The sequence below is a fragment of the Coregonus lavaretus genome (genome assembly GCF_964263955.1).
Source record: "Coregonus lavaretus genome assembly, chromosome: 3".
Classification (NCBI taxonomy): domain Eukaryota; kingdom Metazoa; phylum Chordata; class Actinopteri; order Salmoniformes; family Salmonidae; genus Coregonus; species Coregonus lavaretus.
In genome coordinates this window covers 72508649-72525035 of record NC_139990.1, presented here as the reverse complement: position 1 = coordinate 72525035, position 16387 = coordinate 72508649, and the positions used below count along the sequence as shown (strand labels likewise).

The 16387-nt window shown below is 43.6% G+C and overlaps 1 protein-coding gene across 1 annotated transcript; it reads left to right on the top strand.

Moving 5' to 3' along the window:
• Positions 1–5268: 5268 nt before the first annotated feature.
• On the top strand, positions 5269–7743 carry LOC311110226 (inactive serine protease 35-like; the record flags this gene model as incomplete). The annotated part of the gene is made up of 1 exon (XM_084152984.1): positions 5269–7743. The coding sequence occupies one exon, from the start codon at positions 5269–5271 to the stop codon at positions 6556–6558; it is 1290 nt and encodes a 429-aa protein (XP_084009110.1). The 3' UTR covers positions 6559–7743.
• Positions 7744–16387: the final 8644 nt, after the last annotated feature.

Sequence of the window (16387 nt, the reverse complement as noted above, 5' to 3'; positions counted from 1 at the left end):
AGTGCTATTTGGGTTGTTAATTTGATTCGTTCCGACATTTCTTGATGTCTTGTTGTAGTTTTCTTTATTGTTATTTGTCTATTGTTTGACATTATACTGCATTGTTAGGAGCTAGCATTTCGCTGCACCTGCTATAACATCTGCTAAACTGTGTACGCAATCAATAAACTATGATTTGACATTCAGATATAGATCTCTCTGTATCACTTACCATTCCATTACTTGAGCAGTTGTCTGGGACATAGATGTTGTTTGCATTTGAGGCTACTGAGCCCATGAAATTGATCCAAGAGTTTCTTGATATGTTTAGCAAGCTCAGACTCCATGTCATCAGATAAGACCTTGTGTGCCTCTGCTACTCTATCATAGCCTCTATCGCACAGGTACATGTTGGTTTTTCTTTTTTGTCAATGTACCTCTTCAGTGTTATTCAGTGAATTGTGCTCTTGCTGCTGCTCGAATGGACTTTTACGTTTGTAAACAAGGGGCATGATGATGCCCACTCTGTAACAATAAGAATGCACTATCTTGCGTTTATATGCATGACACATTGCATAAAACTGACAATGTAATCATCATTTGTATGGGGTATGGTGGCCATTGGCTCAACTTACTCAAAGGCAAACATTTTGACTTTATTAGCCCACACAGCTACAGGGATGCACTTTCATGCTAGGTTTAGGACCTCATATTGTAGCTTATAGAGACCCCAATTGATGTATAAAACAATCTATCTTTGGTTTCGATACAACCTCATGAAACCTATAACATAAATTAATTTGAATTTGTGAAAATCTGTTTTTTGGACCTAACTTGCTTGCCACTTTTTCGATGTGGTATCTTCCTTCACAGATTCCATTAAATGATGACCTCTTCCTAAATATTTGGTCATATGATTCATTTTGTGTATGGTTTCCTAGAAACAAGGGGAGGCTCAACTAACCCTATGTCTCAGCTTACCCCACTCTCCACCACAGTGTTCTTTTCCAAACATTAATTTATAATTCCACTCAAAAGTGTTTATACATTCAGCTCACTGTGAGCAAAGTTTTAGTGAAAACGTTCACACATTAGCTCAATTTCTTGTTCTTCTGAAGTCCACCCAACTCACAGAATAATGCTGATTAAGCAATTGGTTAAGTTTGCTTTTTTACAGTGCATGGATAGCCAAGTGTGGCAGAGGAGGCTGGTGGGAGGAGCTAGAGGAGGATGGGCTCATTGTAATGGCTGGAATGGAATTCAAGGAATGGAGTCAAATGTGGTATCCATATGTTTGATACCTTTTCATGTATTCCATTCCAGTCTTTACAATGAGCCTATCTTCATAACTCCTCCAACCAGCCTCCTCTGATTAGTGTGGGTAGTTCACTTTATCTTTACACATGATGCATGTGCGGACAGATGCACGTCCAAGTGAAGCACAACCTCCCTATAAAACTGAAAATGAGCATCCATTCAGTTGCTCTGCACCCCGTCGGACAGTTAGCTTCACTATTCTAGGCATGTTTTCGTGAATTATACTCTCTGTCACAGCATGGGTGCATACAGCGCAACGACTCCCCGCCAGTGTGTTTACCACTTCATCGAGCACATAGACAAAAGTGCAGCAGATGTGGAAGTTCAGACGGGCCACAATGAAAACAGTCTGCGATGGCCATCGTGGGCTCCCTGGAACTAATTCCAGTCCCCTTTCCAATGGAAGCTCCATTGAATAGAAATAGAATGACACTGCAATTGAATATTTATTTCATAGGGCGCAGCAGCATCTCATGAGCGCACCATCCCATTGACGACCATATAGGACTATTGGGTTGCATGGACTGAAAAACACTCATTCAATCCAGCCCTTTTAGATGAACCGGCTGGTCACTCCCATGTAGGCCTATGTAAAGAGCTTTGTCGCAAGTGAAAACATATTCAGACTTTTCTTCCCTCCTCCCTCTCTCAGCATCAAGTGCAGTCCGCACGGAGGGCTCTGGCTGCTGCGACTTTCCCTCAGCCTCTTTGGTGCAAATGCGATGAGGAGAAGGGAACTTTCGTCCACTGATAAGAAGACGTCTGAGATGCAATAGCAGTTTCTTTCTGGAAATAAAAAACAAACAATACATTGCGGATTTGTCATATCAATCAATCGAATGCAAGCAGGTATGGAGCTGCAGAGCCTTTTGTTTATTTTGTTGATGGAGCCAATTAGACAATGAGACTCTCACTTCATTATTTTCATAATACGGTTTTTGATCTATTTTCTTGATTTCTGGTGGTCTGGGTTAGCACTGGTGATATTGCTAAATTATATATTGATGGGAATTTTCATTATATTCTATTCATTACTTGCCTAATATTGTTTTGGATTATACTTTATATTTGTTTGCCATTCGTTAAAGTAAATGTTTTACTATCTAAGTAGTCATTGAGACAACAATATGGAATACGTGACAGTTAGCTTTTTACATGAAAATGTGGTAGGTTAATTAATTAACTAATTTTATTTTATTATTGTTTCGTTGGCTACAGTCTTGTATATATTTTCCCCCATGGAGTTCTTAAAAATAAAATATTTTTGATATAGTAGCATAAAACAATTATTTATAATGCACATCATTTATTTAACCTTGAGATTTGAAACCTATTTTGCGAGGTTATTAAGAATGTTTATATTAATAGCCAACTCATGGCTTTATTGATAACCATTTTCCATTTCCAAGATAGGTTGTGTGATAGTCTAAAGTTATTTGCAAAAACATATTTGCATCACAATTACTGAAGTTAGTGCTACTTTAGGACCAAGAGGACACCCTTGCTTGCAGTGATTTTTATTGTATCGACATTTTTCCACAAAGAGTTTAGAGGATATTTTCCCATAAAAAATCCGAATTATGAACAAAGAAATGAAGGAGCGCGCGAGAGAGATTGCACTCTAGCACCATCTTTTGGTGGCCCTGTGCGGGATTCTTTTGACCATGTGCTGGAGTGGAGGATGGCGTTTGAGAGATTATACTGTAATGGAAAACCGCTCAGTTAAATGCAGGCCATGTTTAACAGAAAATTATACTGGCAACATATCAGTTTCCACTCTATCCTCAATAATTTCACTTTTCTGTTGAATTTGCTATTTCTTGGTCTGGGAAAATGTGTCTGGTTGGCCAGAAACCTGGGTCAAATTCCTGACATCACATTTCTAATGCATTGAGTCATTCTAATGTCATTTTTTATATTCTACCTTGTTTCATTTAAGGTTAAGGTTGATTTGAAGATGTATGGTGTTGTGTACATGGCTTTCCCATCCACAGTTGAGTGATTTGATTTGTAGATGAAAACTGAGGCCATTGAGTCAGAATACTCATGTGTCATGACCTAACATTGACAGAACTGCATTAAGATTACATAACATGGCATAATACATGCTATTCTGGGATAGATCATGTGTGACCTTTGCCCTTACAGTAGACATACCACTTGTCTGAAACAGGCAGGGCATATGGTTTGCTACATGAGGTGGAAGAAGAATAACTTCGCGACCGGGAGACCCATGGGGCGGCGCACAATTGGCCCAGCGTCATCCAGGGTATGGGAGGGAAAGGCCGGCAGGGATGTAGCTCAGTTGGTAGAGCATGGCGTTTGCAACGCCAGGGTTGTGGGTTCGATTCCCTCGGGGGGCCAGTATGAAATAAAATACAAAATACAAAAAAATAATGTATGCACTCACTAACTGTAAGTCGCTCTGGATAAGAGCGTCTGCTAAATGACTAAAATGTAAATGTAAATAATGCCAAACTGGCCTGGCCCCCTGTAGCCTATGGTAGGTGATGCAACAGCATATCCTTTGATGGGATTATTTCCTACCATCCGTCTCCTTCATCCGTGCCACGCCTGGCGGCTTTTCATTTTCACACTGCCTAGCATCTAATTGAATGGGAATGCGAGGAAGACCCCTGGCCACCAACGCTCGCCCCTCCCTCACAGGCTCGGCCTCCAGCTGGAAGGCCAGATGTTAGCCAGCATGCCAAAGGCTATTTAGTGCACTACTGCACTACAGCACTACTGCTTAGGCCCCTTTATGAACTGCAATGTAGCTCAAATGACTTCCCCCCGTTCTATTCTCTGTATAGAATTGCGGTTGAGCTGCATCGACGCAGCTGCTGACAAAGTGCTATTTCTCTGCTCAGTAGTGAAGTGATGGTCTGTTGAATAAATAAAATGCCCTGAATTAACATTTCCTCCACAGCTGTCAGCCCCATCACACTTAGCGAGTTGCTCCCTCAGTTTGGCCACAGTCTAACTCTCCTCTTGTGTGATGTCATGTCGGCCTACGTCTTCAGATAGTGGGCTGAACGAAGCAGAGAGCAGCAATAGAGTCAGGGAGAAACCAGATATGGTCATTACTGATAGCTAAAGGCTAACCATGTGGCTAAGCTCCAAGCCACCATCTCAGTACAGTCAGAGCCCCGGGGATGGTCCTCTCCTCCTCCTCTCTTCCCCACTGGCCACAGCCGTCACTCAGCCTCAAGCTCCATAAATCTCCTCAACCACACAGCTCCTATGTCAACTAAATGAAATGCTATGATTTCTTGAGAGACTGTTGGTTATTCTATTGGTTATATTTAATCGTTTCCATATGAAGTTGCTGCTACCCCTTCTTTTTGTTGACATGAGCATTTTGAAGATGGTTGTGTCCATGAAAAACAGAAATAAACAACTGTGCTAGTAAACAAGGAGTTTGATGCTGGTATCTTGTGTCTTTTGTTAGCCACAGACACAGCCCACTTTTTTGACAGCTTTGCTTCGTCTCAGTGCTCTGAATTTGGGGCTGGATGTAATTTGGGGAAGGGGGGGGGGGGTTTTGACCTCATTTATCTTTGTCTGAGTCTGTTTCTATTCAGAGTCAGACCTATAAAAATACCCTCCAAATGAAATGCCATCCCATCCCAGATGAGAAGTTTGACCAACAACAGATGGATGCCTCAAACTGTAAATTGCCAACAGTGGTTTCTGTAATAACCACATGACATGTGTTTCAGTAGAAAGTTTTTACTAACCCATCTCAGATTTAGTTGCCTATACTGCTTGTGTGTGTGTTATGGGAGTAGAGCAGCAAGCACATGTTTGTCTCTTTCCGTCTATTCTATTCAGTAGAGACATGTGAAGCCATTTGAAAAGCCCTTCATGCATTTTGACAACGCATAGACTGTATTAGCACCTCAGCGTTCTCCACCATCCCTTATAGTGTCTTTCTCTCCTCTCCCCTCCAGAGCCAGGCCCTTCTGTGCAATGGGCCCCGTACCCCTGTGTCTCCTGCTCTCAGTGACGTTGCTGGTCGTGGTGGTGGCTGTGGAAGCCCAGGAGGCCACAGGAGGAAATGATGAGTTTACCTGGCCGCAGTGGAAGGTGCCGCTGGTGAGGAACAGGAGGACGGTGGCCCTTAGCAGCCCCGGCTTCACGGCCAAACCTCAGGGAGAGCTGAACGGGACCTGTGGAATTGAGTGCCAGCGTCGCCTCCCCGACCCCTCTCTGGCTGACCTGGAGGAGTTCCTGTCCTATGAGACGGTGTACGAGAACGGAACGCGCACCCTGACCTCCGTGTCTGTGCAGAGCCTCAACGAGGTCAACGCATGGCCTGCTGGGAACTCCTCCTCTTCCTCCAAGTCACGCCGCAAACGGGAGGTCTACGGCACCGACACCCGCTTCAGCATCGCTGACAAGCAGTTCTCCACTAAGTACCCCTTCTCCACCTCCGTTAAGATCTCCACGGGCTGCTCTGGTGTCCTGTTATCCCCCAAACACGTCCTGACGGCCGCCCACTGCATCCACGACGGACAGGACTACGTGAGTGGAGCAAAGAAGCTACGCGTGGGCGTCCTCAAGGAGAAATCCCGGCGTGGGAAAGGAGGGAAGGGGAAGAGAGGACGGGGGAAAGGCAAGAGGAGGATAGGAGGAGAAGACAAGGAAGAGGAAGAGAAAGAAGAGAAAGATGGAGGGAAAGAGAGGAAAGGAGGGAAAGGGAAAGACAGAAAGAGCCGCAGTCGTCGCAGCGCAGAGGTCGAGAAGCCATCCTTCCGGTGGACCAGAGTGAAGCAGACCCAGGTCCCTAAAGGCTGGTTCAAAGGCGGGGCGTCGGACGGTGTGGCGGCTGACTACGACTATGCCGTGCTGGAGCTGAAGAAGGCCCAGAAGGTCAAGCACATGGACCTAGGCGTCATCCCCTCGGTCAAGAAGCTGCCCGCCGGCAGGATCCACTTCTCAGGCTTCGACGACGACCGGCCCGGCAACTTGGTGTACCGCTTCTGTTCGGTGTCGGAGGAGTCCAAAGACCTGCTGTATCAGTACTGCGACGCCAAGCCCGGCTCCAGCGGCTCCGGGGTCTACATCCGCCTAAAAGAGCCCGGCAAGAAGAAGTGGAAGAGGAAGATCATCGGTGTGTTCTCGGGCCACCAGTGGGTGGACGTCAACGGCAAAGGGGCGCAGCAGGATTACAACGTGGCGGTGAGGATAACGCCCCTCAAGTATGCCCAGATCTGTTATTGGATCCATGGGGACTCCAGCAAGTGCCGGGACGCCTGAGGGACACACAACATGCCACAACACTCCTCCACCCTTCATCACCAACGAACCAGGGGCCCGCCCGACTGACTCTCCTCTGTCTTCTTCTCTATTACCTCCTGTGCTTCCCACTGGCAACTGGCACAGATTGCCTCATGACAGCATTCATCGCACACAAGCGGCCATACAGACTCACTGTTGTTGATTACAGGAACTCGTCAACAGATCAAAGAGAACTATGGCTGTTCTGCCTCGTCTAATTTATTTAATTATTAAAAAGCAAACATTCTAGAAATTTATGAATATCATGATTATTATCCTACTAGGTCTGTGTTCATGCTTACGGGAATATTATGACTGATTTTTAGGTTTGACCAATTTTGATAACATTTTGTATATTCAGCTGTTTCAGGGGAGCGATGCTTGTTATTTCATATATTCCAGGCAGGCTTAATTAATGCAGAGACGTTAACATTTTCAAATGTGTTCCGTTTTCTAGCAAAAGGAGCAAGAAAGTTTGCATTGGCATTGGTGAACGACCCAGAAAAAAGCTACATTTTTTCGGAGAAATTAACATTCAAGTATATTAAGAGGTTATAACTATCTTTTTTCTAAATAATTTCTAAATCAAAATAAAAAATAAATAAAATAGTGCTGGTGTTTGAAATAATGTATATTTAGCTCTCTGAGTTTCCTGTAATGTCCCTTTTTGTAAAACTACCTTTTCTTATAAGATGATGTTTCTATGACTAAATAGTGAAATGTTCCAGAAGGATCCTACCGTACGTTCTTTTTTAACTCTAGCAGTGTGCCATGCACATAAATATAATGGTGCTTATCCAGAGACTTGGTGCTAATTTAATTCATATGAAATTGTACACTTTGGGGACACCTATCGGAATATATTTTTGATAGCCTAGTACTGTAACTATGTATTTAATGTGAGGCTACACAGTGGGTTTGATGTAACAGAGGTTGCAGATTAATAACGTTATTTCGATATTCAGTTTTCCATTAGATTCATGTAATTTGAAGGGTAGTGGTGACAACAAATGCCATAGTGTTATGTGATAACAATCATCATTCTAAAGTGTTCATGTTGATGAATCTTATTATGTGCCACAATTTATACGAGTTTGCCATTGATGATTACATTAAATTAATAACATTTCACCATGATTGAAAAAACAACAATTAAACCAAGATTACAACTTGTATGTGTATGTGTGTTTACCATGAGGAGAAGTGGTGTACTGTATGTATATATACCTGTAGCTAGAGTTATGTTCATTAGGCACCAAATGGAAGAAAACAAACTGAAACATGGAGGGACCACTTGGACTTGTCCAATAAGAAACAGTCATTTACATTTTAAAATGTTTTCAGTTGTGCGCCCTAATGAACACAACCCAGCTTACACCTATTGATGTCATTGCTATGTCATGACATTTAGTGCACCAGATTAAAAATACAATGCGCCCATGATCTGATCTATCAATATGAGAAAAATAAACAGTACATCATTAATGGGTTATTCTTTCCATCATTGAGTTTATTGCATCTCAAAGGGCTTACATGCACTGGGGAGGGGCATTGTAAATAATAATAATAATAAAATATTGAAAAAATTGAACTCAATAATGAAAAACAGTATGTTTTCCCATTTTTGTAATCCATATTGTTTCTCACAACAATTGTCAAAACAGTCTTGCAATGACACAACACAGTATCCGTTATATCTGGGGGGTGTACAGCACAGGACTGGTTTCACTGGTTCTAAACAGCTGCTCAACAGTGTCCTCTTCTGACTGGGTATACACAGGCTCTCCTCTCCGCCCATGTTACCATGTACAATATTACTGATTCTCTAACAAGGGGGGAGGAAACGGAACAGAAACATGTAGCAACATCTGGGGTGGGGGAATAGGGAGTTAAGGATGTTTCTGTTTCTTCTCAAATACAAAAATAACACTACATATACAGTACCAACCGTGGTCTAGTCATAGTAATAATGATAATAAAGTACGAGCAATTATGAAAATCAAACAACAGACCACTGACGAGGACAGTGATAGGTCCATAGGGAGTGTGCAAGTGATACCAGGAAGTAGAATAACTGTACATAACTTGTTTTAGTGGTTTAACAAAAGACTGTTCTCCTCTGTATTGAGATATGAGATACTGGCAAGATTTGGCTCCTGATATGCGCTGTTTGACCTTTATCTTGAATAGGAATAACTAAAATATAAACACATTTTCTCTGAAAATAAGCGGTAAGATATGATCTGTTGATAAAAAATATCCGACAGTGTTTTACAGCAGATTCACAAACAATGTCAACAGAGAGAGAAAGTACAAATAAAGCTGGACATGACACGCAAAATCTAAAAAAATAAATAGAAAAATAAGGGATGACTAAAAAAATGAATAAATATACTGAACATCATAAAAAAATCATTGGATGGTCATTTAGAATTCAGGAGCCCGTACATGTTTCTTATTCATATTAATCATATGTTCATATCATATTTGTTTCTAAATACGTTCAAAAGATGACGGAAATAAGATAATGGTCACATGACTTCTTACAATTTGATATCAGATTCACATCAATATGCTCTTCCACAGACATATAGAGTAGAGACAAAATCCTTAGAGATTTGCCAGTGAAATGAATATACACCAACGAAGAAGAACTTCTGCCAACGACACATTGCACGTTTCATCCAAAACTTACGGGCCTGCTTTGCTTACCCCTCTTATCCAATCAGGGTGAGGCAGGGTAGAAGCCCCTCCCCCTCTAGAGTGATCAGAAGGCCAGTGCAGGGCCGAAGGTGGAGCTGAGGGTATCAAACAAACACGCATCCATCATTCAACTCAACACGCCAACACTACTGGAAAAAATTATCTAAATACATAAGCACATACGCCTTCAGCTTCTGCTCAGTTTTCTGGCTTGCTTTTATAGACCTTTTTTTTGTTGGTTTTGTGTGGTTTTGTTTAGACAAAGGGTTACATCTAGTTAAGCACACACTTGTTTTTTTTCTCGCTAAGGTTTCACTTTCACAGTTGGTGCTACAACATTACACAGGGGACTGGGGTGGAGGAAGGGGGTCTTCTATGGGTGAGTAGCTGAGGAGGGTCTCTGGTGTCCCGGGATGTACAGAACGCCAGAATAGGACAGGCGGCCAGAGGGCCCAGCTCCAGAAAAACAAGAGCTGGAAGACAATAAGGAGAAGAACATACCCTAAAGTTTGACCACTGACACAAGACTAGCATTAGCCTGGTCCCAGATCTCTTTGTGCTGTATAACCAACTCTTAAAGTCATTGATATGACAATGATCATAAGTTGTCAAAACCGCACAAACAGATCTGAGACCAGGCAAGACTAGCATCACACCAAGATGACAGCTGAATGTCCTGAACACATACCTGGGCTGGGGGATCACATTAAGTCCTTGAGGTTGAGGTCTGCCAGTGGGTCCTTGGGCTTTTTGCTCTGGGTGGCAGCAGGTCCTGGAGACAGCTGGAAAACAGAAAAACTAATTGAGTACCACTTCAAAAACATAGCCTTTAAAATATTTGTATTTTGCTCATACAAGCCTCATAGCTTTCCTAATAGCAAGCCTGTGTTTACTTTGTAGAAAAGTGTTATGATGATGTTTTGCACTTTGATTTTGGTCATCAGGAGACTAAAAACAATATATCTTTAAAAAATGAATGTTGACATGCATCATTTTATGGGACTGTATCAAAAGTGGACTAATGAAGAATATACAGTGGGGAAAAAAAGTATTTAGTCAGCCACCAATTGTGCAAGTTCTCCCACTTAAAAAGATGAGAGAGGCCTGTAATTTTCATCATAGGTACACGTCAACTATGACAGACAAAATGAGATTTTTTTTCTCCAGAAAATCACATTGTAGGATTTCTAATGAATCTATTTGCAAATTATGGTGGAAAATAAGTATTTGGTCAATAACAAATGTTTCTCAATACTTTGTTATATACCCTTTGTTGGCAATGACACAGGTCAAACATTTTCTGTAAGTCTTCACAAGGTTTTCACACACTGTTGCTGGTATTTTGGCCCATTCCTCCATGCAGATCTCCTCTAGAGCAGTGATGTTTTGGGGCTGTCGCTGGGCAACACGGACTTTCAACTCCCTCCAAAGATTTTCTATGGGGTTGAGATCTGGAGACTGGCTAGGCCACTCCAGGACCTTGAAATGCTTCTTACGAAGCCACTCCTTCGTTGCCCGGGCGGTGTGTTTGGGATCATTGTCATGCTGAAAGACCCAGCCACGTTTCATCTTCAATGCCCTTGCTGATGGAAGGAGGTTTTCACTCAAAATCTCACGATACATGGCCCCATTCATTCTTTCCTTTACACGGATCAGTCGTCCTGGTCCCTTTGCAGAAAAACAGCCCCAAAGCATGATGTTTCCACCCCCATGCTTCACAGTAGGTATGGTGTTCTTTGGATGCAACTCAGCATTCTTTGTCCTCCAAACACGACGAGTTGAGTTTTTACCAAAAAGTTATATTTTGGTTTCATCTGACCATATGACATTCTCCCAATCCTCTTCTGGATCATCCAAATGCACTCTAGCAAACTTCAGACGGGCCTGGACATGTACTGGCTTAAGCAGGGGGACACGTCTTGCGCTGCAGGATTTGAGTCCCTGGCGGCGTAGTGTGTTACTGATGGTAGGCTTTGTTACTTTGGTCCCAGCTCTCTGCAGATCATTCACTAGGTCCCCCCGTGTGGTTCTGCGATTTTTGCTCACTGTTCTTGTCATCATTTTGACCCCACGGGGTGAGATCTTGCGTGGAGCCCCAGATCGAGGGAGATTATCAGTGGTCTTGTATGTCTTCCATTTCCTAATAATTGCTCCCACAGTTGATTTCTTCAAACCAAGCTGCTTACCTATTGCAGATTCAGTCTTCCCAGCCTGGTGCAGGTCTACAATTTTGTTTCTGGTGTCCTTTGACAGCTCTTTGGTCTTGGCCATAGTGGAGTTTGGAGTGTGACTGTTTGAGGTTGTGGACAGGTGTCTTTTATACTGATAACAAGTTCAAACAGGTGCCATTAATACAGGTAACGAGTGGAGGACAGAGGAGCCTCTTAAAGAAGAAGTTACAGGTCTGTGAAAGCCAGAAATCTTGCTTGTTTGTAGGTGACCAAATACTTATTTTCCACCATAATTTGCAAATAAATTCATAAAAAATCCTACAATTTTTTTTTCTCAATTTGTCTGTCATAGTTGACGTGTACCTATGATGAAAATTACAGGCCTCTCTCATCTTTTTAAGTGGGAGAACTTGCACAATTGGTGGCTGACTAAATACTTTTCCCCCCCACTGTATTAGTACATTTCCCCCTTTAAATAGGTTTATAACTGAAGGAGTAACAGGTGATTCTGTATACTTATGTGCACTCTCCTGTGTATGTGTTTGAGGGTGTGGAAAGAAAGTATCTGAGAATGAATATGAGTGTGTATCTGTGTGCGTGCGTTTGTGTGTGCATGTGTGTGCGTTACCGGTGCCCCTGGTGCTGCGGCTCCTGGCCGGGGTGGTCTCATGGGTTGACCCATCATTGGCTGTCCCATCATCATGGTAGGCATCATGGGAGCTCCAGATCCAGCTGCTGTGGCCTAGACAGAGATGGAAGGGGTTAATGGAATTGACCAATAACTACTTCCTGACTTGAATAAGAGCACTGAGCTCCTTTATATGTATAGCTGTCCATGTTGGTTTCTGGGCATCCAGTCCAGTATCTCACCATGCCAAAGCCAGGCTGTGCTCCCATGGGCGGAGGCATGGCTCCAGGGGCACCGGGGGCTCCAGGGGCGGGGCCACCCTAGAAACAGGAAGCCAAGACAAAAACAGTTCACAGCTCTATGACATAGAACATAATTTCCATTCCTGAACAATCCTTTCCCATTCAGGTCCACAGCTTATTTGCCATATTTAAAAAAATCTGCTCTCTCCAGGCTCTACAGAGGGTGGTGAAGACTGCCCAGTCCATCACTGGGGACTGACTCTCTTCACAGCTGCACCTAAGAGACTTTCACTCACCCACCCTTACACACACACCTCACACCTCACACTCACCCACACACGCACAAACCCGGGCACCATTGCTGCTACTATTTATTTGGATTCATCTAAGCTGCTCAACCATATCACTACTCACTCTAGCACATTTCATACTCTACACTGTACATTCTTATTGTGTATATATTTCTAAACATTACAATTTTTCATATTTTTTGTACAACTTTTTATTACTTATTGTGTATTTTGTTTTTGTATAAATGTGTATTGTACTGTTGAGTAAGCATTTCACTGTACCATTTACAACCTGTATCCTGTGCACATGACCAATACAATTTGATTTGATTAAATAACGGTCCTTTGCTAATATTGGGAGGCTTGTGGACGCTTTTACCATCATAGGTCCAGGGGCTCCCCAGCTGGGAGGGGCTACCTGGGGGGTCCAGTTAGATCCTCCTGTCAGCTTCTTCTCATTCCACTGATGATCCCTATAGGAGACACACAGGACACCAAAGTTGTCATCAGCTAGCTGGAAGGTTTGGGAATACACACTAGATACAGCATGACTTTGATTGTTAATTAGGAAGCACACAAAGAAAAGGAGAACACGCACATGCACACACACACGCAAGCACGCAAACAGAGAAATTCCGTACGTACTTTTTCTGAATCCCCAGATCTGCAAGTGAAGAAAACGTAATTTCAGAACTCATTCTTAAACTGAAAAAAAAAAACAGATAAAGTAATCAGAACCATCAAGACTGTCCAGGTGTGATCAATACATGCCTCCAATCAGGTTTGCGAGTGAGGAGTCCAAGTCGCCCCCGATGGATGGCCGTTTAATAGCTGGGGCGCCTGCCATGACACCCCCGACCGCGGGCGTCACCTTGGTACTCCCCCCACCACTGCCAGTGCTGCCCACACTGCCCCCAGTGGACTGGGGTGTTATGGCTGGCATCAGTAGGTCCCCTAATCCACCAAACACTTAGAGGGAAACGGCAGAAATAAGGGGAGAAAGATGTTAGAGACATACAGCATGGATTAAAACCTTTATAATCCCTAATCTTCACAAAGAGGGGGCAGATGTGACATCACCATACAATTCATCCCCACAACAATAGCATTCAGTACAGTACTCTGGTATGCACTGCATGCACCGATCAGGGCAGGAACAATATACACCTAATCTCTGTTAACCCAGAACAACAATCTTGCGTAATTTGGTACCTTTTATGTTTACGTAGTCTGTCCACGAGAGATTAATATATACCCACTGTAAGGCCATCACTACCACAGTATCTGAAACATTCAAGTCTATAAATGTGTTTAAAATGTGGTTTTAGACCACCACAGTGCCAGCACTGCAGCTTCAAAGGGCACTATGTTGAATTGAGGGTAGAATCTGGCAAATGTTACACATGGGAGTAATACATACATTACATTGTCTCATACGTGAGACAAACATATTGAAACATGCAAAAAAGGGAATAGTCCTAAAGATGGGGAACGTGTCAAAACAGCTCATACCGCAAAGCACTAGGGGGAGAAAGGCTTGTGAACTCACCAATTACGCAGTAGCAGCAAGCAATGACCCAGCAATGACAGAGCGAGAGAGAGGGGATGGCAGAAAGAGACAAGGGCAGAGTGGGCGAGAGGGGGGGATTGAAGGGGTGGGCAAAGAAAGGATATGAGGAGAAAAATGTGGAAAGGTAGTATGACAGAGAGAACGCGAGGAGGGAGGGAGAGGGAGACCAACATAGAGAAAGAAGGAGTTGAAATAGGATGGGGGGCACAGTAGTAAGCATCGGCATGTGCGCATGTGAGACGAGAGAGAGAGAGATATGAGAGAGAGAGAGAGAGAGAGTGAGAGTGAGAGTGAGAGAGAGAGAGAGAGAGAGAGAGAGAGAGAGAGAGAGAGAGAGAGAGAGAGAGAGAGAGAGAGAGAGAGAGCAGGGTTGAGGAATTAAACCATCAGCAGTGGTGACTGTTGAGTCCTCAGCGTTATGTAATAGGGACAGTGGCGGTGAAGCGTGGCAGCGTCAGTCATGCATGCAGAACACACACACACTTCCCTCAGGTTATACACATGGAGCAGACAGTGTCCCCTACCTGATGCATCAAAGCCACCAGAGGGTGCTGCTGCGGCCGGCGCTGTATCTGCAGCTGCTGGGATGGCGGGCATTAGTGGGGGCAGGGAGCCGAGGGTGTCGAAGCCGCCCTCTAGCAAGTCATTCTGGGCTGAGACAGGAGCCAGGGTAGGGGCGAGGGCCGGAGCCAGAGCGGGGGCCAGAGGAGCAGGGGCCGCCGTGGGAGCCAGGCTAGGAGACATCAGTCCTGGAAGTGGGGAACCATTGGAATGAGAGTATTATATATGATGATAATGATTTTTCGTTTCCATTGATTACATTTACATTGATTGAAGTTACGTTGTGTCATGGTACTCAATATTAACATACTGTATGTGCGGTATGAATCACAAATGGCAGATGGATGTCTTAGAGCAGGGGCTCCCAACCCTTCTACTACAGTCCTGCAGGCTTTTACTACAACCATAATCTAGCTCACCTTATTCTACCAATTAGCTGCTCACTAGGACATTGATTCTGGTGTGTTACAACTGGGTTAAAGCAAAAGTGTGTGTGTGTGCGTACCACCCAACAGATCATCTCCTGGTCCCCCGGGGGCAGCGGGTGTAGCGTCCAACAGAGCAGGACTACTGAATGTGTCTATAGAGCGACAGCATGAGGGTAGAGAAGAGTAAGTCAGCCAGGAAGGGAGGGGGAGGGACACAGGAAGTGAGACAGGTCTCACAGTACAGTAAACACACGCACACGCACGCAAGCACACGCACACCTCTAAGTACCATGCAATTGCAAGAGTGTAGAATTTCCGTCCCAACCTGTGTATGAACTCAAAACTCTCTGCACACCAAAACAACGGAACTCAAGAAGCCTTAATACCACTGACCCAGAAAATCCAAAGGCGTTTCTTGGTGCGGGCGACAGTACTTGTAGGTTTCAGGGCGGGTGATTTCACTGCACAATAACTGCTACTAACGCATACACAGCTAACTAGCAAGCAATGCTACATTGGCTACATAATCCAAACCAGTTGCAGAGAAAAACTTCTGGGATATTCTGCTACACCAAACATATCATACTATCTCTCCTAGATCTAGACTTATCTGGGGTCTATTACCCTGGCTACGAAGATACTTACACATGAACATCTCTCCACACACAAATATCCTTCACACCTAATAGCTATATCTAACAATGGAGAAATAGCAACAAAAAAACACTGCAAGGAAAGTACACAAGTCGAATAGATTAATAGAGTTTGGAAAAGGTCAGATGTTCCTCAGCATGAGTCAAAGCAACCCATGAAGGTTTACAGGAAGTGGTGGATTTCGTGGTACAGTACGCACCCAGCAGGTCAATGACAGGTGCAGGTGCAGGCGGCTCAGGTTTGGGAGGAGAAACCGTTGCAGGGGCAGGTGCTGGAGCCGGGGCTTGAGCTGGAGCTGGAGCCACAGTTGGTGCTGGAGCCATAGCAGAGAATGCATCTACAGAATGAGAGGAGAGTATTTCACCACACTTTGAAAAAACGGCATTATATATATATATATATACTGTAAATATGTTTATACATCCTTACTATGCATAATTGTTCTGTTTTTGCTGTTTACAGTGTACATAATGGTATGTGGATTTGTGTAAATTCTTCATCTATATATTCTGTCTGTATATTCTGTTTATTGTGGCAGCACAATTTCACCAGGTCAAATTC